The sequence below is a fragment of the Nicotiana sylvestris genome, chromosome 3 (genome assembly GCF_000393655.2).
Source record: "Nicotiana sylvestris chromosome 3, ASM39365v2, whole genome shotgun sequence".
Lineage (NCBI taxonomy): Eukaryota > Viridiplantae > Streptophyta > Magnoliopsida > Solanales > Solanaceae > Nicotiana > Nicotiana sylvestris.
Genome location: NC_091059.1, coordinates 79,538,213 through 79,559,339, shown reverse-complemented (window position 1 = coordinate 79,559,339; position 21,127 = coordinate 79,538,213). Strand labels below are relative to the sequence as shown.

Below are 21,127 nucleotides of genomic sequence, written 5' to 3'. Positions count from 1 at the left end.
TATTAATTAGCTTACCTAGCGGGTTGTGTTAGGTTCCATCACGATTAGTAAATTTCGGTCCGTGACATCATATCTCATCTTCGTCCTAATTACATTGCTTCTTTATTACCCGTTTACTACTTGCTGCCATTTGTGTTTTTATTATTTCATTATTGGTTGTAAATCAATAATCTTTTTGCAATTAGCCTTACGTTGATGTTCTTTCCATTGTTAACTTTATGTATATCTTGCACAGGTTTCTATGTCTAGTAGGTGTCTCGACCTGGCCTCGTCATTATTCTATCGAGGTTAGGCTTGATACTTACTAGGTACTGTTATGTTGTACTCATGCTATGCTTCTGCGCAGATCTGTGCAAATCCAGTTACTTATGATCATGTTGTTGAAAGTGGCGTCTGCGCGCCTAGAGACTTCAAGGTACACCTTCTTGACGTTCGCATACCTCAGAGTCACCTTCTTTTATTTCTTTACTATTCTTTATCTCAAACAAAGTTATATTTGGAGACTACTAGTGCACTTCTCTATAGAGCTTATGACTCAGTTTCATGGGGTTTTGGGAATATTTTAATTGTTATTCAGCATTTGATGTAATGTGAGACTCATCAGCTTTATTTAATGATTCTTAGTAGTTATTTCTGCCAGATTCTCTTGTTTGTTAAGCTTACCTAGTCTAGAGACTAGATGTCATCACGACATTCTAAGGTGGGTGTTTTGGGTTGTGACAGACATGTCCTCGGTAGGCTGAAGTAGTGACATGTCCTGCCTAATCACTTCTTCTCAATACTCTTAGGCCTCCCTCTATTCTTCCGCTGACTTGCCATGGTCAGCCTCTCACACGTCCTAACTAGGGTCATCGGTATCTCTTCTCTTCACATGCTCGGACCATCTCATCCTCAATTCCTGTAACTTGTCTTCCATAGGGACCACACCTACCTTGTCTCTAATAACTTCATTCCTAATTTGGTATACTCACTCATCCATCTCAACATTTATCTCTGCTATTTCCATCTTCTGGACATGAGATTTTCTGACTAGCCAACACTCAGCACCATATAACATAGTTGGTCGAACTCACACTCTATAGAACTTACCCTTAAGTCTAGGCGGCATATTCTTATTGCACAAAACACCAGAAGATAAATTTTCTTAATCTCTATTATTAAAATTTTTGAGTTCATATTTTCAAAGTTGAATCTAAAAATCACGAATCCTATTGATTGTTAGTTGACGAACTAAAATTTTGTTGTTGCATTAAGAGCTTAAATCGTGGTTAGAACTGGTTTTGCAAGATTTGGGTGGTACAAATCATATTAAAAAGGTACCCACTATTATTGAACAAATTGAAGAAGTGGGTTTGAATGTCTAATCTGATTTTTCGAGAAATTTGGAGTGTTGTTGTTTAAACTTGTTGACAATATTTATGGAAGTTATCTGCAAAATTTGAAGTGATTAGGTAGAGATTTGAACTGATTTTGAGCAAAAATTAGAACTAAAAACACAAAAGAAGTTCGTTATTGTAGCTAGCTAGCGGTATTTATACACATTTAGACATTATTATACATTTTTATATAAGATTGATTCATATTTATACATCATAAAAAAATACATAGTTATACACAATTCTACACTTTTGTACAAAGGTAGATATATTACTTATTTAATTATTTCGGTGGATAAATGTATAAGAGTATATAAATATTATTGCAAAAAAGACGTTGGTTATACGGACATATGAATGCAATGCGTCGTTTTGAGCTATATATTTGTACAAATTTCCCTTGGAAGGGATCATGCTATGCAGAAAGCCTATTAAAAGGCACAAAGACACAAACACCCATGTAGAATTACAGGTCTATTCCATGGCGTCAAAATTGCAGTTACTGCAGATATGACACATTGGAAATCGTACTAAACTCAAAAGAGGTAACCTCCATGCTCCATATATGTAGTTCTAACGTCTAACGGTCTAACCCTCAAAATAATTGCAGGTACGTGCTCGTAACCAGGGTAATTCGCAAATAGAACACAATTACTAGGAGCAAATATATGGTAGAGGGTTATCTAAACCAAATATGGAAGCAACCAAGTCAGTCGAACTAAGAACTACCTCTTATAAAATTGTATCCCTTGTTGTAAAAGCAAAAGTCTTGTATAATGTACTTCAAATTCAATGCACAGAACCGTGCTCCCTGTAAATTGGTGTGGAGGAAAAGATAGGTTTATGAAATAGTCCCATTGAATCGTCTCATGACTTATTTTTTTGCCACATACATCATTTTCTATTTTCATCGTACTTTTGTGGAGTCCATTACTCAAATGGTTACTCAACTATCCTAAATTATTTACTAAAATTAATTTTCTTTTATTTGTAACAACAAAGTCACTTCACTATGCCAATAACACTTAGAAGGTCACTCAACTAGATTTTCCAAACTTTGGATTGCCAAATACCTATTTTACCCTCTAAATTATAAACATTTGTCTTCGTTTTATTTTTTAATTTTTTTTAACATTATAATTTTTTCTTTTTAATTTATATTATGGATTTACCTATAGAGTAAATAAATTTTATTTATAAATTAAAAAATAAAAAGTATTTAAATATATATAATGCTGGAATAATAAAATATTGAGCATAGTAAAAAAATTAATTAGAATAATTTTAACATATAATAATTTTCATATTAACAAAAAAAGTTCAACAATTTATGTACATAATTGAGAATAAAAGAAAATAAAGATAGCAAAATATATATATTCCATGCACGTAATATAAAAATGATTATTTATATAAAGAGTTTTTAATAATATACATTATATATTCTTGAAAATTACGCTCAATTATATTATTATTCCGACATGATATAAGCTGAAAACTAAGTTTTAATTTTTTATTTTATAAATAAAATATATTTGGTCTATAGGTAAGTCAACAATGTAGATTAAAAAGAGAAAAAATGATAACATTTAAAAAGTAAAAAAAAAAAGATAATTTAGAGGGTAAATTTGGCAATTCAAAGTTTAGAAAATCAGACCTTCTGAGTGCAATAGACATAGTTAAGTGACTTTGTTGTTACAAACAAAAAAAGTGACTTTAGTAGATAATTTGAAATAGTTAAGTGACTATTTAAGTAATTGACTATGTGTGACCACAAAAAGTTGTTTATGCACTAAACAATTGTTTATACAACTAACTTTCATTTATTATCATTAGTCCGACGCGTATATCTACAAAATAATATATTCTGTACCCAAACACATCTGCTTTCCAAGTAAGTTGCAGCCATATGTTTAGGGAATATATAAGGGAAAATATTACTATATCTCCTGTAAATAGTTAAGGATAATTTATATATAGTGATGTGTGAAAATATTTTATGCAAATATAATTTAATTTAGAATAGCACGTTAGCTAGTGTATATATGCAGATTATTATATACGGTCAAAACCGGGCCTATTCAATCGTGCTATTTGATCGAGACAAGGGAGCTGCATCGAGGGTAGCCTCGTAATGAATCAGACTCGAGCTCGAAGACAAAACATCGAATCCAAAGATCAAAGTGCCTGCCGAGATCGAGACTGACATCAACCAAGGCCATATATTACAGACTTCGAACGAAACGCCATAACGGAAAAACGAGATATCCGTAACCGGTCGAAGATCACGGTGAAAATCTCGGAACAGATCGAATTAGGGGCGGTTATTTATGTCAATCATGGAATTTACTTCCGTAATTAGAATTATACCATATTTAGTTTTCCTTTACTATATAAAGTGGAATCCCCCATCATTTGCAGGGACCTGATATGAACGAATATCAAATTAATATAATATTTCTCAGCTTACTTTCTTGTTCATCAACTTATTGTGTCTTTAACTATTCTTGCATAATCAGCTCGAGGGTGTCCGAACTCGAGGGCTCTGTCCAAACGCTGGTTTGCTTTACATTATTGTCAATTTTTATTGATTATCTTTATGTTTCTCAATTGATATTAAGTGAAATCACGTATCCTTAAAATCACATTACAAGTTTAATTGTTACTCAATTTTTAGGGTAAACAGTTTGGCGCCTACCGTGGAACTAAGGATAATAGTGATTGCTTAATATTAACCTTCATAACACACATTGATTTTATACTTGTTCTCGTAAGTGTTTTTGATTTCAGGAATCAATATTTTAAATTCTCAAGCAGCACCTACATACACAGATATCGGCTTTGGTCTTCATGGCAAGAATGATCGCGTGGTCGCCCCGGGAAATGGAGTACCTCCAATCAATCCGATGTACCACAGGCCGTAGATCCGATCGATGTCAGTTCACGAGTCGCCATTGTAGACATGTGATTTTTGACCCTCCCCAAGTTTTTTTATATTTTAGCATGTAAATATTTAATTTAGGCCTAATATAGCTATTTCAACTATTTTTGACTCATTTACTTTATTTCCGTCATAAAAATTGAAAATTACAAAAAAATATTTTAGCTTACATATCTTTCATAAATTTAAATAAAAAAAATACAAAAAATAGTACCTTATTTTTATCTTTACATAATCTTGAAAATACAAAAATATATAATAGTTTCATGTTTTAATATAGTTTAGTTTAACTAATTAGAATTTATTTTTGCATCATGTAGTATAGTTATATATATTAAAGAAATTTAGCTATAGTTTTAAATAATAATTTTTGGAGCCCAATTATAAGATCCAACAAGACATGAACCTACTCCAATCTTCTAAATTCAGGCCCAATAAGACCAAACTCATATTCCCTTAACCTAGAAATAACATTTCTTAAAATAAAGACCTAGAGACCTAGTAAACAAAAGACCTAGGGACTAATTAGCAAAAACACAAAATATAAACTTAAACCCTACGCATAAAGGGAGGCCTAAAGCTACAGCAGCTAGAGAGGAGCGCCGTTGCACATAGACCCCCACCCCCCTGTATCTCGTCTTCTTCACACCCACCCGATTCCAGCCTTCGACCACCTTCATCACCACAACAACCCGCTGCCAGATCTCCTCTCAACACCACCACGGCGGTTAACCAACACAGCCGCAATTCCTCCGCGAAATCCCTCAGTTGATAGCCAAAACGGACTGCAGCAACACCTTAGAATCTCACCCAAAACTCCTTTGTAAAGTTCTGCCATGGAATTCTTCTAAGCTAGCAGGGACACATACAACAACACACACACCGATACAAATGGGAGGACGGTGTTCCTCTTCAAAACACACCCTTAGCTCCCTCATCTTCTTAAACTGAGAAGCGACCCCCACATACACGAACAATACGCAGAAACAGAGCAGATCCGAGGTGCCGATTCGAGGTCCGCTTTCAAATTTTGTCGCTGTTCCGGCGAGTTTTGAGGTCGTCGAAGGACGTAGTTCTGAGGTTTCCGGCGAGGTTTCATGTTCAGTCATTGGCGCCGGCGTATGTTGAGATTATAGATTTCTGCATTTTTTAAATTTGCTTCTGCAGCTTTGTAATTATTCGTTTCTCCTTCAATTAGTGCTTCTGTAGCTTTGTAATGGTTATTCTGTTATTAATATCACCTAGTCTTGCTTCTGTAGCTTCATATCTTGTTGGTCTTAGATAATTGCTTCTGTTGATCAAGTTTTTTTGTTTGAATATTTCATTATTTGACTTTGTTTGTTTGATTCATATGCGTTGTTTTTTTTTATCCGCTGTTGGTCATTGTCTTGTCTTAACTTCCTTTGAGAGTTGAGGTTTTGGTAATGGGTGATTCTTGTTTCTTTATATGTTATTAATAGCAAGTTATTGTGTGTTTGAAGAGCTATTATAAATGAAGTTTCATTAGTTTATGGGCATAGAGGATACCAAGATTAATATGTGCTGTCATATTTTTTTCTTTATTATTATTAAGGAAGAGTATTAGATGCAAAAGCAAAATATCTAGTTCCTTGGAATAAGACCTGAAATTTGAGGCCAGAGTACAATTTTTTCCCTAGTTTGTTAAACACTTTTAAGTCATGCTCGCCTAGTTTTCTATTTGCAGCACATATTATGACGTCTTAAGTTGCTAGAAGTTGACATTGGTGTAACATTTAAGTAACTTTTCATTTTTAGAAACACTTATAGATTTGTACTAAAAATTTCTTTTTCTCTGCTTTCTGAATGTCTGTTTTTGTATGTAGGACATGGGATCATTCTTTTAAATCCATTTTTGCATGCATTCTATTCCATTATACTAACCTGCGGTGTTTTTCTTGGCCTTACAATAATCTCGAGTTAGCTTTGGAAAATTTAATAAATATTCGTATTGTGCTTTAGGCACGTAATTAAATCATTGCAACTACGAGTACAATTCCCGTGGCGTGGTTGTGATGCCTAAAATAATTAGTTGTAAAAATTAAATATCCGTAGTTCACTTAGTTGAATGCGTTTTCTTTAATAAAATTGAAGTGCGTCGTGCCAAATAGAATCTTAAAATGCACGGCCCTCATTTAGTTGATCTTAATTATTTTTAATCCTTTAGAAATCGAGGTGTTCCACTTAATTGAATTTTTCATGGCCGTCGCAAACTTGAAAGTGCGTAGTTGCTTTAGGCTCGTAATTTAAATTAACTTCCTTAACCTCGGGTGTGCATTTCATGTCACCCAAATCCAAATCTCAACAACGTTAGATAAAATGTGTCATGGACCGCAGGTGCATTTCATGTGGCGTGGTTCAAGACGTGTTTTAAATAATGTTGAATCTTCCTAAAAATAATTAAAAGCGGTTAATAAGTTAAAATTGAACTATAGGCTAAAACATGTATTAAAATCAGATAATAGGCCAATTATACAGTTGAGCAGCCGTACTAGAACCACAGAACTCGGGAATGCCTAACACCTTCTCCTGGGTTAAAAGAATTCCTTACCTGGATTTCTGTGTTCGCGGACTGTAATACAGAGTCAATCTTTTCCTCGATTCGGGTTTTAAACCGGTGACTTGGGACACCATAAATTATCCCAAGTGGTGACTCTGAATCATTAATTAAATAAATTCCGTTTCGATTGTCGCTTTAATTTGGAAAAAACTCCCTTTATACCACTCCGGGGGCGAGATAAAAAAGGAGGTGTGACAGCCATTCGTGGAGATTTAAGCGCCGACCCTGAAAATAGCATCCGTAGAGATGGTCGGGCAACCGATCAAAATATTAGCTTTCAAATGATATTTGACATGTTACAAACCAGCAGGCTGCGATAGCGCAACTCCAAAATCAGAATCGAGCACCAAGCAGAATCGAACTCGATACGTCACAGTAAGTTGTTCATAGGGTCGAACCTATACAGGAAAACTTGAATGATAATGGATCGGGAACTGACCCCGCCATCATGAAGATGCTCGAGGAGCTCACTAGACGGATTGAATCAGTAGAAAAGAAAATTGAGGCTAATAATAAAAAGGTAGAAACGTACAACTCACGGGTTGATCAAATACCGGGGGCACCCCTGATTTTGAAAGGTTAGGATTCGAAAAAGTTCGTACAAAAGCCTTTCCCACCAAGTGCGGCTCAGAAGCCCATTCCAAAGAAATTCCGCATGCCAGAAATTCCCAAGTACAATGGAACCACTGATCCTAATAAGCATGTCATTTCTTATACGTGCGCAATAAGGGAAATGACGAAGAAGACAATGAGATTGAATCTGTTCTGCTGAAGAAATTTAGAGAAACTTTATTGAAGGGGGCAATGATATAGTACCACAATTTGCTGCCAATTCCATCGATTCTTTCGCTATGATTGCCGATTCGTTCGTAAAGGCACACGTCGAGCGATAAAGGTCACAACTAGGAAGTTGGACCTCTTCAAGGTGAGACAAAAGGACAATGGAGTGTTAAGGGAACTTGTATCTCGATTTCAGATGGAACGCATGGACCTACCCCCAGTTACTGATGATTGGGTTGTCCAAGCCTTTACTCAGGGTTTGAACGAGCGAAGTTCGGTAGCGTCACGTCAACTAAAGCAGAATTTGATTGAATATCCAACGGTGACCTGGGCCGACGTGCATAATCGATACCAATCAAAGATCAGAGTCAAGGATGATCAGTTGGGAGCCCTGTCCGGTTCCATTTACCCAAATAGATCCGAAGGCAGGATTCAAAGAGACATCGACAGAGAGCCCCGATCGAACAGAGATCGATACCAACCATATAATGCAGATCGTAGGAATAATGGACCAGGGCGTAATCCTGTTCGAAATGATGGAAGGAATGATCGAGGTAAAAATTCTCAACGGCTCATGAGTAAAAGTGGCTTCGATAAACATGTCGAGCCTAAAGAAGCACCACAGTTATCGAAATACAACTTCATCGTCGATTCTTCAGGTATTGTGTCAACCATTGGACGAATAAATGATACTAGGTACCCAGACCCCTACAAACCATTCCAGCTCGACGGAATCCAAATCAAATATGCAAGTACCACAAAACCCATGGTCACAGAACCGAAGACTGCAGACAATTAAGGGAGGAGGTAGCTCGTTTATTCAACAAAGTTCATCTTCGAGAGTTCTTGAGTGATCGGGCGAAAAATCACTTCAGAGACAGGGATGCAAATAGGAAAAACGAAAAGGAGGAGCCGCAACACGTGAATTATATGATCGCCGGTGGGGTCGATATTCCTCAGGGTCCGACAATTAAATGCACCAAAGTTACAATCACAAGGGAGAAGCATACCCGGGACTACATACCAGAAGATACCTTATCTTTCAACGATGAGGAAGCAGAAGGGATCGAACAGCCTCACAATGACGCACTGCTAATATCTATCCTTATGAATAAAATTCAAGTTAGACGTGTGTTGGTTGATCCAGGTAGCTCGACAAATATTATTTGATCGAGGGTCATGGAGCAGCTCGGTCTTTAGGATCAAATCGTGCCTGCAGCTTGAGTGCTCAACGATTTCAACATGGCAAGTGAAACCACCAAAGGGGAGATCATGTTGCCAGTAAACGTGGCCGGAACTATCCAGGAAACAAAGTTCCATGCAATCGAAGGTGATATGAGATACAACGCGCTGCTCGGGAGACCTTGGATCCATAATATGAGGGCAGTACCTTCAACGCTTTATCAAGTCTTGAAATTTCCAACACCAGAAGGAGTCAAGACGGTGTATGGCGAACAACCAGTAGCCAAAGAGATGTTTGAAATTGATGAGGTGATACCAGTATCGACTCTAACATCAACAAAGGGACCAGAATCAAAGGAAAAACAGGAAATCAAATATCAACCACAGTCACCAGCTTCGACCAGATCGAAACAGCAGGAAATTACCGATGATGATGATTGTATGATACCTCGAACCTTCGTAATCCACGATGATTCCAATGCCACAAAGTTGACGGTCGAAGATTTGGAGAAAGTCATACTGATCGAGCATCTGTCCGATCAAAAGGTATACCTGGGCACGGGGTTAACTCCCGAGCTCAGGAAAAAACTCATTAAATTCCTTATTAAAAATATGGATTGTTTTTCTTGGTCCCACCTTGACATGACAGGGATCTCACTGGAGATTACCACTCATCGATTGAGCTTGGATCCAAAGTTCAGACCGGTAAAGCAAAAGAGAAGGCCACAGTCCGAGATAAAGCATCAAGGACGAGGTAACCAAACTTCTCAAAATAGGATCTATCCGGGAAGTAAAATATCCCAAATGGTTAGCAAATGTAGTTGTAGTCCCCACGAAGGGGAATATACTTAGAATGTGCATAGACTACAAAGACTTGAACAAAGCATGCCCTACGGACTCCTTTCCTCTGTTGAATATCGGTTGCATGATCGATGCCACGGCCGGCCATGAGATCCTCAGTTTTTTCGATGCTTACTCCGGGTATAACCAAATACAAATGAACCCGGAGGATCAGGAAAATACTTCATTTATCACTAAGTATGATACTTATTGCTATAATGTAATGCTGTTTGGGCTAAAAAATGCTAGTGCTACTTATCAACACCTAGTAAACCGAATGTTCAAAGAATAAATAGGTAAATCAATGGAGGCTTATATTGATGACATGCTAGTTAAATCCTTGTGCGTAGAGGACCATTTGACACATTTGCAGGAAACCTTCGACATATTGAGAAAATATAACATGAAGCTTAACCCTGAGAAATGTGCATTCAGGGTCGGTTCAGGCAAGTCCCTCAATTTTATGGCGTCGAATCGGGGAATCGAGATCAACCTCGATAAAATCAAGGCAATCGAAGACATCATAATCGTGGACAACGTTAAGGCCGTACAAAGGTTAACATGACAGATAATCGCTTTAAGCCGATTCATCTCGAGGTCTTCGGATCGAAGTCACATGTTTATCTCACTGCTCAAAAAGAAGAACAATTTCATTTGGACCCTGAAAATGCCAACAGGCATTAGAAGAATTAAAGCGGTATCTTTCTAGCCCACTATTGCTTCATACTCCAAAAGCGGATGAGCAACTCTACTTATATTTGGCAGTCTCGGAAGTCGTGGTAAGTGGTGTCCTAGTTCGATAAGAGCAAGGTACATAATTTCCTATTTTCTATGTTAGCTGAACTTTAGGTGAAGTAGAGACCCAATACCCACACTTAGAAAATTTAGCACTTGCTCTAATAAGCGCCTCTAGGAAATTAACCACTTATCCCCTTCGCAATATTTTACACAAGCCCGAACTCTTGGGTCGACTTCGTGGCTGACTTTACACCAGCCCTCGTGCCCGAGGTCGAAAAGGAACTATTGCTAAAATCTGGTACATCCTTGGGGGTGTGGACCCTTTTCACAGATGGTGCTTCGAATGTGAAAGGGTCTGGGCTAGGCATCATTTTGAAACCACCCACAAGCAATACAATTAGACAATCTATCAAAACCCTTAAGTTGACTAACAATGAGGCCATGATTGCAAGTCTCGAGCTGGCTAAAAGTTTGGGAGCAGAGGTCATCAAGGCCAAGTGTGATTCCCAACTCGTGGTTAACCAAGTCAACAAAACCTTCGAGGTTTGAGAAGATCGAATGCAGAGGTACTTGGACAAATTGCAGGTAACCTTACACCGGTTCAAAGAATGAACCCTACAGCATGTACCTCGAGAGCATAATAGTGAGGTCGATGCCTTTGCAAATTTGGGGTCATCAGTTGAAGATGATGAAATTGGCTCGGGGACTATCGTACAACTTTTAAAGTCGGTAGTCGAAGAAGGCCACGCCAAAATAAACTCCACAAGCCTAACTTGTGATTAGAGGAATAAATATATCGATTACCTGAAGAATGGGAAACTTCCGTCGGACCCTAAGGAATCGAGGACTCTGCGAACGAAAGCTGCATGATTCACATTGGCTGAAGATGGAACATTGTACAGAAGGATGTTCGATGGGCCATTGGCAATATGCTTAGGTCCGAGAGACACCGACTACGTCCTACAAGAAATTCATAAGTGTACTTCAGGGAACCATTCCGGTGCCGAATCATTAGTTACAAAGTCATCAGAGCAGGGTAATATTGGGACAGTATGGAAAAATATACTAAGGAGTTTGTTCGAAAATGCGACAAATGCCAAAGACATACCAATGATCCATCAGCCCGGGGAACATCTTCATTCAGTCTTATCCCCATGGCCGTTCATGAAATGGGGAATGGATATCGTCGGCCCTCTGCCATCTGCCCTAGGTAAAGGTAAGTTCATTTTATTTATGACTGACTATTTCTCTAAATAGGTTGAAGCACAGGCTTTCGAGAAAGTCAGAGAGAAAGAAGTTATAGAATTCATCTGGGATCACATCGTATGCCGATTTGGGATACCCACTGAGATAGTATGCGACAATGAAAAATAATTTATCATCAGCAAAACAACGAAGTTCCTCGAAGATCACATACTAAAAAGGATATTATCGACGCCGTATCATCCTAGTGGGAATGGACACGCCGAATCAACAAACAAGACCATCATGCAGAACCTAAAGAAAAGGTTGAACAATACTAAGGGGAAATGGAGAGAAACTTTGCCCGAAGTCCTTTGGGCATATCGGAAAACGACAAAATCTGGTACGGGGGCAACGCCGTTCTCCTTAGTATATGGCGCCGAAGCGATGATCCCGGTCAAAGTCGGGGAACCAAGTGTCAGGTTTCGATACACAACGGAAGAATCAAATCACGAGGCTATGAACACAAGCCTCGAATTGCTAGATGAAAAATGGGAAGCCGCGCTCGTTCGAATGGCCGCCCAGAAACAGCGAATCGAAAGATATTATAATCGAAGAGCCAATCTTCAACACTTCAAAATAGGGGACTTTGTTTTGAGAAAATTTACCCTCAACACTCGAGATCCAAACGAGGGGAAGCTCGGCCCAAATTGGGAAGGACCATATCGGGTCCTCGGTGTCATCGTAAAGGGATCTTACAAACTTGGCACAATGAACGGCAAACAATTGCCAAATAATTGGAACATATCACTCCTCAAACGATACTATTGCTAAGGTATGACTCTCTCCCTTTTTCATTTATATTTGATACTAACTTATTACAGGTGTTCGATCGAAGACATCAGGAAATTTTTCAACACAAAGACCTCAGGTTTTAAAGCACGCGTTGCACTCTTTTTCCCTTAGATCGATTTTTGTCCCAAATGGGGTTTTCCGGCGAGGTTTTTAACGAGGCAACAATTATTTGTGCTACCTAGGGACAATTCAACAGTATCCGAGGCTTCTTTACAATCAACCTCGAATACTGGGGGGCATCGCCCTCAGATGTTATGTTTTCAAGGAAGATGCTTTGTGTCAACAGGGTCTCGATAGGAAAATTTTGTGAAGGGCCAAACAGTCAAATGAACCATGCCCATGTAGATTGCCTTAGCCCTAATAAAAAATCATGTACGCATGAATGATCTATTGAAAGAAGTACTTTTTCCTTATCAGATGTTCCATGCCTTACTGAAATTTCTACTTTACAATTTCGCACTTACGATATACTACGGAAACCAGCTCAAGAGCCAATCACAACTAAAGCTCGAGCAATTAACCCCGTACTCAGGGACTTCCATCCGAAAATTGACATGCTCAAATTATTAAACTTCGAAATCTTAAGACCTTAAAAAGGCAATCCTCGATTTTATAGGCCACGACCACCCCTCTCGATGATTGATACTTCGAACAAGTTGGAAGTATAATCGAAAAAACAAGCCCTTTGCGCAAATATCAAGCTAAAGGCTATGGCCAAACTAATGCGGTTCGAGACGTCCGAATTCCGTAATCCAACAGGCCTTCAAATATTTTCATAAAACCGTTTAGAAAAGGCCACCCTCGGCAAAGTTACAAAGGGTTTCGATAATATCAACTCTCGAAAACCTTAAGAGGTACTAAATTTTTCGAACTCTCGAACAAACTTATGCTAAGGCATAACAACTTTCTATATGACTTATGCTAAGGCATAATAATTTTCTATATGATTAAAACTTTTTAAGTCGAAAAAAGGAAAAAGCCACTCTTTGAGGCCATATCGGCCCGATTCAAAAGCCTAAGGGCGACTACATTGTTGAGTTCGAGGACCTGCCCTCGCTTAATAAAAACCTAAGGGTTTTTTCTACTCCGAGTTCGAGCAAGTACTCACTTGATCATAGAGACTATAGCAATCCGATTTCAACAAAATTTTCACAAGGCAACAAAGTGAGTCAAAATTCTCACAAGACCTAAATTATATCAGAATTATCATAAGGCAAAAGCAAAACAGAGTTTTCACGAAGAAGAAATCAGAGACAAATCGGAAATAAAAGGGATCTTTCGTATATACAAAAGTATTTACAAAGACCTCTCAGGGTCTTACGCAAAAAATCCAAAAAAGAAAAAAAAATTCTAAGTGCCTAATCTTCCTCGGGAGCTTCATCTTCATCTTCTCCGCTCTCGGATCTGCTCGCCCTCCTGGAGTCATCATCATCAGAGAGCAAAGTTTTGGCTTCGACCTCTAGCACTTTCGTATTCTTGATATCGGTAGTAAGGTCAAAACCACGAGCATAAATCTCTTCGAAAGTCTCTTTCCGAGACTGGCATTTGGCGTGCTCGACAATGCAGAATTATCAAATCTGAGTAGCATCGGAAATTTCCTTTGCCCGAGCGTAAGCGGCTTCAGCATCAGCTCGGTAGACGACCACGACCGCCTCCGCATCGGCCTTTACTCTTTCCGCCTTAGATGTGGCCTTTGCAAGCTCAGTGGCTAACCGAACCTCGAGCTCCTCAATTTTCTTGGCTCGGGCCAAACTCTCCTCCTTCATGCTTTGGAGTTGATGTTCAGCCGAAGATAGCTGGGCCCAAGCAGCGTCTTCCTCCGAGGCAAGTCAGTCCATGTTTTGCTTCCATCCCAAGGTCTCTGCCTCCTTCATCTTGGTCTCCTCGTGAAGTTGCTCGATCTTTTCGGCCTTCTGCTGAACCTGCAAGATTGAAGTGTTAGTTGTCGTCTTTGGATTAATAAAACGAGCTTCCAAAAAATTGCATTACCTGCTCAATCAAGTCGATTTGCCCTTTATAAGGTGTTGCCAATTCAGCTCTAAGGCCCTTGACCTCCTCTTCCTTTTGCTCAATGAGGAGTTTTAGGGAATCTCTCTCCTCCGTAAGCTTTTTGAGATCGGCCTCACATCGGTCCAGCTCTGCCCGGGATTTAGAAAATACTTCCCGAGGGAGCGTCAAAGCCTATTAAGTAAGAAAGGAAATCAGATAAGAAGAAATAAAGACAAAGATAATATTAACAAAGGGAGCTAAGGCTAACCTGACTCAGAAGTCGATGGGCTTCATCGAAGATACTCGATGCGTCACCCAGATCGGAAGTCTCTTCGACCCCCGTAAAACAGCCACGAAAAAGGTCTTCCCTTTTGTGGGCCGTTCCCACATCGGGGGTCCCGTGGCCTGGGCTTCCTGAATTTTCCCCTTGAAAGATGTTGGGAGGGGCAAATCGCTAATGTCTATTGCCCCAAGTGAGTCACTTGGGGCGTTCTCTTCATTTTGAAGGGCCTCAGAATTGGCCCCTTCAGGTACATCCACCAGTTGCCCATAACGGCGGGAGGCATCCTCAGCCTCCGATGACTCAGGGACTTTGCTCGGGCCATCTTCCGAGATCCCCTCGGTTCGAGGTTGAACCTCTTCCGTCATCATCGGCTCTGCAGTCTTTGGGACCTCGGTGCTCCTCTTTCCACCCACCAGCTCATTGCTAACATCTTCATTCTCCTCTTCTTCATCTCGTAGCTTCTGAACTACGTTTTCAAGAAGGGCGGCGATATCTTTCTTCGACTTGTGAGCCTTGCGCTTCTTGGGCTTTGGAGTATCGGAAGGCGAGACCCTTTTTCTCTTCTTCTCTTTCGACGGCTTCGGAACCTCCTCTTCCGCAGGTGGAGGTGGCCTCATGATAGCACTGTCCCTGAGACCTGTGTGAAAGGAAATCAAGTAGAGATAAAAAAGAGACATTTCGGAGAAGAGTGCCAAGCACATGAAAAGAAACATACCATGATTTTTGGCCTCCCATTGGCCTCTTGCCAAATCACGCCATGAGCACTGGGCATATGAAGAAGTCAGTGCCAGTTTTCGAACCCAACCCTTGAGGTTCGGAATTGCGCCGGGCACCCAAAAGACCAATGCATCGTAGGAAGGAACATCAATGAGAAAAACTCAAAAGGAAGAAACAGTAAATTGAGGTTAAGGGTGGGGTTTTGTACTTACGCTTCATGTTCCACTTTTCGGGGAATGGCATCTTCTCGGCCGAGATTATGTTGGAAGTCTTCACTCGTACAAACCGGACCATCCATCCTCGGTCCTTGTCCTCGTCAATGCTTGAGAACAGCACCTTGGTGGCCCGACGCTAAAGCCTTATTAATCCACCTCGATAAAGATGAGGGCTGTACAATCTAATGAGATGGTCGAGGGTAAAAGGCATCCCTTCAACCTTGCTCACGAAAAATCGAAGCAAAATGACGATACGCCAAAAAGAAGGATGGATTTGGCCTATGGTTATTCGGTACTGGCGGCAGAAGTCGAGGATAACTGGATCGACGGGACCTAACGTAAAAGGGTAAGTGTAAACATTTAAGAACCCTTCTACGTAAGTAGTGATGTCCTCTTCAGGGGTCGAAATCACCACCTCCTTGTTTCCCAATGGCAATTTTTTTTCACTTGCTCAAGATCGCCTTCAGTTATCGAGCATATGTATCTCGACATTGGCTCACATCGGCCAGGCACCGAAGAGGGTTTCTCAATTTTAAAGTCGGAAGTAAGATTGCATGTCCCAGGAACACACTCTTCGATGCGTGGCTCCACTGGCATTTTATCGCCGGTCGGCCGCGATGAAGAGGCTTTTTCGTTTTGAGGAACGGTTTTTGATGTTTTCGCCATTTTTATATGAGTTCAGAGAAAGAAGAAGATAAAACTTGTTGTTTGATGAGAAGGTTGGCAAACGGGATTTGAAGAATTTGCAGAATTGAAAAACTTGAAGGGAAGATAAGTGCTTTGAAGATTAGAAGAGATTTTGGAAGTAAAGTTTGAGAAAATTATGAAGATGATCTATTTATAATACTTGCTATGACGATTTGAAGACACCAGTGGCCGACATTGACTAACGATCATTAATTATTCTGGGAACTATGCAGACGTGACGCTTCAGTCACCTCCGTCGCTTACATCACGAGGGTGACGTCATAATTAGTCGAGGTACAAAATCGAAGGCTTGGTTCATTTCTTCTCATTACACTCCAAGAAATTAGGGAACTATCTGTATACGGTCAAAATCCGGCCCACCCGATCGTGCTATTTGATCGAGACAAGAGAGCTGCATCGGGTGTAGCCTCGTAATGAATCAGACTCGAGCTCGAGCAAGGCATCGAGTCCAAAGATCGAAGTGCCTGCCGAGATCGAGGCCGACAACAACAAAGGTCATATATGACAGACTTCGAACGAAGCGCCATAACGACAAAGAGAGATATCCGTAATCGGTCGAAGATCACGGTAGAAATCTCGGAACAGATCGAATCAAGGACGGTTATTTATGCCAATCATGGGATTTACTTCCGTAATTAGAATTATACCATATTTAGTATTACTCTACTTTATATAGAGGAATCCACATCATTTGTGGGGACCTGACATGAACAAATATCAAAGCAATATAATATTTCTCAGCTTACTATCTTGTTCATTAGCTTATTGTATCTTTAACTGTTCTTGCATAATTAGCTCGAGGGTGTCCGAGCTCGAGGGCTCTGTCCAAACGCTGATTTGCTTTACATTATTGTCAATTTCTATTGCTTATCTTTACGTTTCTCAATTGATATTAAGTGAAATCACGTATCCTTAAAACCATATTACAAATTTAGTTGTTACTCAATTTTGGGGTAAACAGTTATTAATTATTAAATATCAATTATAAATTTCTTATAATTACTTTATAAATAATCTAATTGAATAAATGCAATTATACCATTAAACCCATAAACAGGAGTACTGTACGGTGCGCCATAGTTTAAGTTAATTTTAATTAAAACAGAAAGATTAAAGGATATATCCAGTCCCTTTTGTTGACCATTTTCACTAACGAATTTAACAAGCTCCACATCAGATTTATGACCTCTCGTTTTCTTGTTTCATCGGCCTAAAATTAGTAATGAAAAAGAACGAACATGCAGAATGCATGCGTTTCCTTTCTTTTTAATTTTCTTTTACCATCTTCAATAACGAAAAAATGATTAGATCCCCAAGTAATGATACTCAAACTTGTATTATTTCGTAAATACATATTTATATACACCATTTTACATCTCTTGGAATTTAGTTTAACTACAAAAAGTTCAATTCTCAAATGTAACATGAAATCTCTTGAATCTTCTACTCTCTTTCTTGCAAGAAGAAGATTTAATCTTTGTCAATTCTATACCTTCTCCTATAGGCATAGTGACGCACTCGATCCCTTTCTTGCCTTTCCAGATTTCACCAAAACAAACCTTTTTTGTACTTCCAACAACATCATTATTTCTCGTTACAACCACACACCCTTTTGGATTCACTTCAAGATTATTCTTCCATAATTTCAAATGGTCTCCAAATTTACAATCGATCACTAAAAAGTCAACTTTCTTGAACTTTTTGATGACTTCATTAGGGTTCTTCCCAACTACAAACTCAATCACATTGTTGAGTTCTTGATGATGTGGTTTTAACTCAAAGTTGTTGCTTGTTTTTATCATATCTTCACGGTGGTGGGGGAGAACGCAGACTAGCCGGCCGCCGGTTAGCTTCGCCGCCACGGCAAGGGCGATTGTGAATGGAGTTAGGCCTTCTGTGCTGATTTCTAAAATTACTTTTGATCGATTTCCGGCTGCTAAAGCTGATATGAACTCCACACATTCTGGTTCTATCCGCTTTGTGGCTTTAATATTGGTGCAATCTTGATCATGAAGGGTTTTAGACTGAAAAATAAAAGTGAAGTGTTAAAGCTCGCAAAATGAGAAGTGTTAAGGCAACGAAGAAAATAAAAAATAAAATAGAACTTATGTACATCAGTATAAAGAATTGTTACATATCAATATATTTTTACATATTGAGCATAACATACCTTATTTTCACTTTAACGGATACTTATGCATATGTAATTATTTTTGAGATAATCTACTAGATTGTATTAAAGATCTTTAAGTATAGGTTCTTTTACAACGTTATTTTAAATTTATCTACAACAAGTAATTAACTAAGCCTGAAATGCAATTACTTAGAAAATGAAGTCTTAATGAATAGTTATGCGCATGCAGATTGTATAAAAGGTCTAATTTGTGTATAAGTTCTTTTTATACACAACAAGTGATTAACTCTTCATAACAAGCTTGCCTGATATATGACAGTTACGAACAAAATAGAGCAATAACCTTATCTCTATAAGCAACCTAAATCAAATAACTTAAAAAAAGGAAATCACAAAGGGCGAGAATAGATAACATATATACCAATTGAAGAGTATTCAAGTAAGCTTCCATGGCTTGTTGAGGAGACCACTCCATTACGTAACGAAGTGAAGAAAAACCAGCTCAGGCTGCTCTCGAGGAGTGAGATTAATTAATGGCATAACGAAAGTCAAATCCATTTATAGGTTAAGGGGAACAGATGGCGTTCGTGTGAAGTCAGAACACTTGGCACCTTTTGAGATTCGTGGCATCACTGTGACAATTATGTGCATGTGCCTTTACTTCCAAACAAGAAGAGAATTTAAGAATGAGAGGTTTCTTTTTTTGGGTGAGAAGGGACACTTGTCAATCTGAAAATATGCATGGTAAGACATGGGAAATGGGGGATTCCATCCATTGTGGTGTTCGAGGTTTTGTCTATATTCAATTAAATAGTAAGATCCAAAGAAGCTTTGTCCTTTTGTGGAGGCTTTTTGGTTTGGCATTTTTTGTTTTCCAAGTTATTCGTTATGTGGGCATCACGGTGGGTTAATGTGCATACATTGCACCTACGTTGCACCTTGTCGATGAATGTCGTTCTTCCTTTTTCTTTTTTAATCAATATACTTCTCCTTTACCATTAGTTTATGGGTTGCTTAAGTTAGCTAAGAGGTATAATAATATTGCAAATTATAGTAACAACCAAAGACGAGGTGCTCTCTCATGTAGCCAGAATGAATTATCTCAGAAATGTCTCACCCTATTTTATTTACTTTATTCACGGTTGAGGCTGATACCAATTTTTCGCGAAATAAAATTCCTAATTAATCTGTCGTGATGTCACCTAACACACCGGCTAAGCAAGTCGGAACATGATAACGAAGGTAAAATAATAATAAAATTTATAGAAATAGCATAAACATGAGGTCTCAATGCAACAAATACTGCTAATACAAGTAACTCCCCACAAAAACTGATAAGTACGAAGTCATGAGCTACTACAACGGATTACAAGTCTGAAACTGAACAGTAAATACACTATCTAAACAATAATAACAGTATGAAAGGAAAAGACAAGTCAAACTACGATCAAGGATGCAGCTCTACCTCACCTTGAGCAGATAGTCCAACAAGCAACCTATTGTTGATAACCGGTCCCCACACTTGGATCTGCACAATTAAGTGCAGAGTGTAGTATGAGTACAAACGACCCAATGTACTAAATAAGTATCGTAAATAAACAAGGCAAGGTAAAAGGAGCACAACTTATTAATGATATACTAGCTATCACCTGTGTAGTTTCATCTTTAATTCCGGTACAAAACAATATTGAAATCAAATCATCAAGTTTAGTAAGAAATACATCTGTGTGTATATGTGTACAATTTCTCAAATACTCTGCTCAGACAATATCTTGGCATATAGAGGTGATATGCAGTTAAATCAGATAAATGATCAAGGAAATTGCAAGTAGAGATGAAATGCAAAATCCAACAATACACTGGCCAGATTCCCTCACTTTTATATATCCTTTCCAAACCACTGAACGATATTTTCAATATCCGCGTGTACACCATTAAGAGAGAAATATGAGAGGATGACCCTAGCGGATGGATCCGTTTCCACATGTTGTACGGACAGCTCACGTGTTGCACGGAAAACTCACGTGCTAATCCGCCCGGTATGGTCACATGCACAACAACACAATCCGCCTGGCACGGTCAGAGACTTCCAGTCCAAACACATCAGACATGAGCAATTAAACAAGTATACATGTATGAAACGAGTGAATATCAAATTTCATGCTCCTAAACAGGTATAAACGACATGCTAAAGTGTAGGCATGTATAAGTGTACTATCATAGCTTAAACCAGTAAGTTCAGCGAAGATAACATTTATTAGTTCATTCAAAGATTAAGCCCCTACGTAGCCTCAAGCATGGCTAAAATAATTCACAACAATGTCACAAATGTATGAAGCATCATAGTTTAACGTTTAACAGTCAAATTCTAGGCTTATAAGAGTCCGAGCACAACCCGAGCATGAATAAATAATCCCTGTACCCGCATATGAGTTCATCCCTACACATGTGCACACCCAATAGCACATAACTATCACAACAATTCAGGCAACTAGTGGCTCAACCGATGATAAATAAGATACTTACTTCAAACAAATTAAATCACTCCGCTAGCAGCCCTTTCCCACGCGTATCAACCTCCGGAAGGCTCGAATCTAGCCAAAAATAGC

At 38.8% G+C, this 21,127-nt stretch overlaps 1 protein-coding gene across 1 annotated transcript; it reads right to left on the bottom strand.

The window, feature by feature from the left end:
- Positions 1-17,751: 17,751 nt before the first annotated feature.
- LOC104243020 (uncharacterized) lies at positions 17,752-19,082 on the bottom strand. Its single transcript, XM_009798138.2, has 2 exons — positions 18,940-19,082; positions 17,752-18,408 (listed from the first exon to the last, which is right to left on the bottom strand). The coding sequence occupies exons 1-2, from the start codon at positions 18,991-18,993 to the stop codon at positions 17,791-17,793; spliced, it is 672 nt and encodes a 223-aa protein (XP_009796440.1). The 5' UTR covers positions 18,994-19,082; the 3' UTR covers positions 17,752-17,790.
- Positions 19,083-21,127: the final 2,045 nt, after the last annotated feature.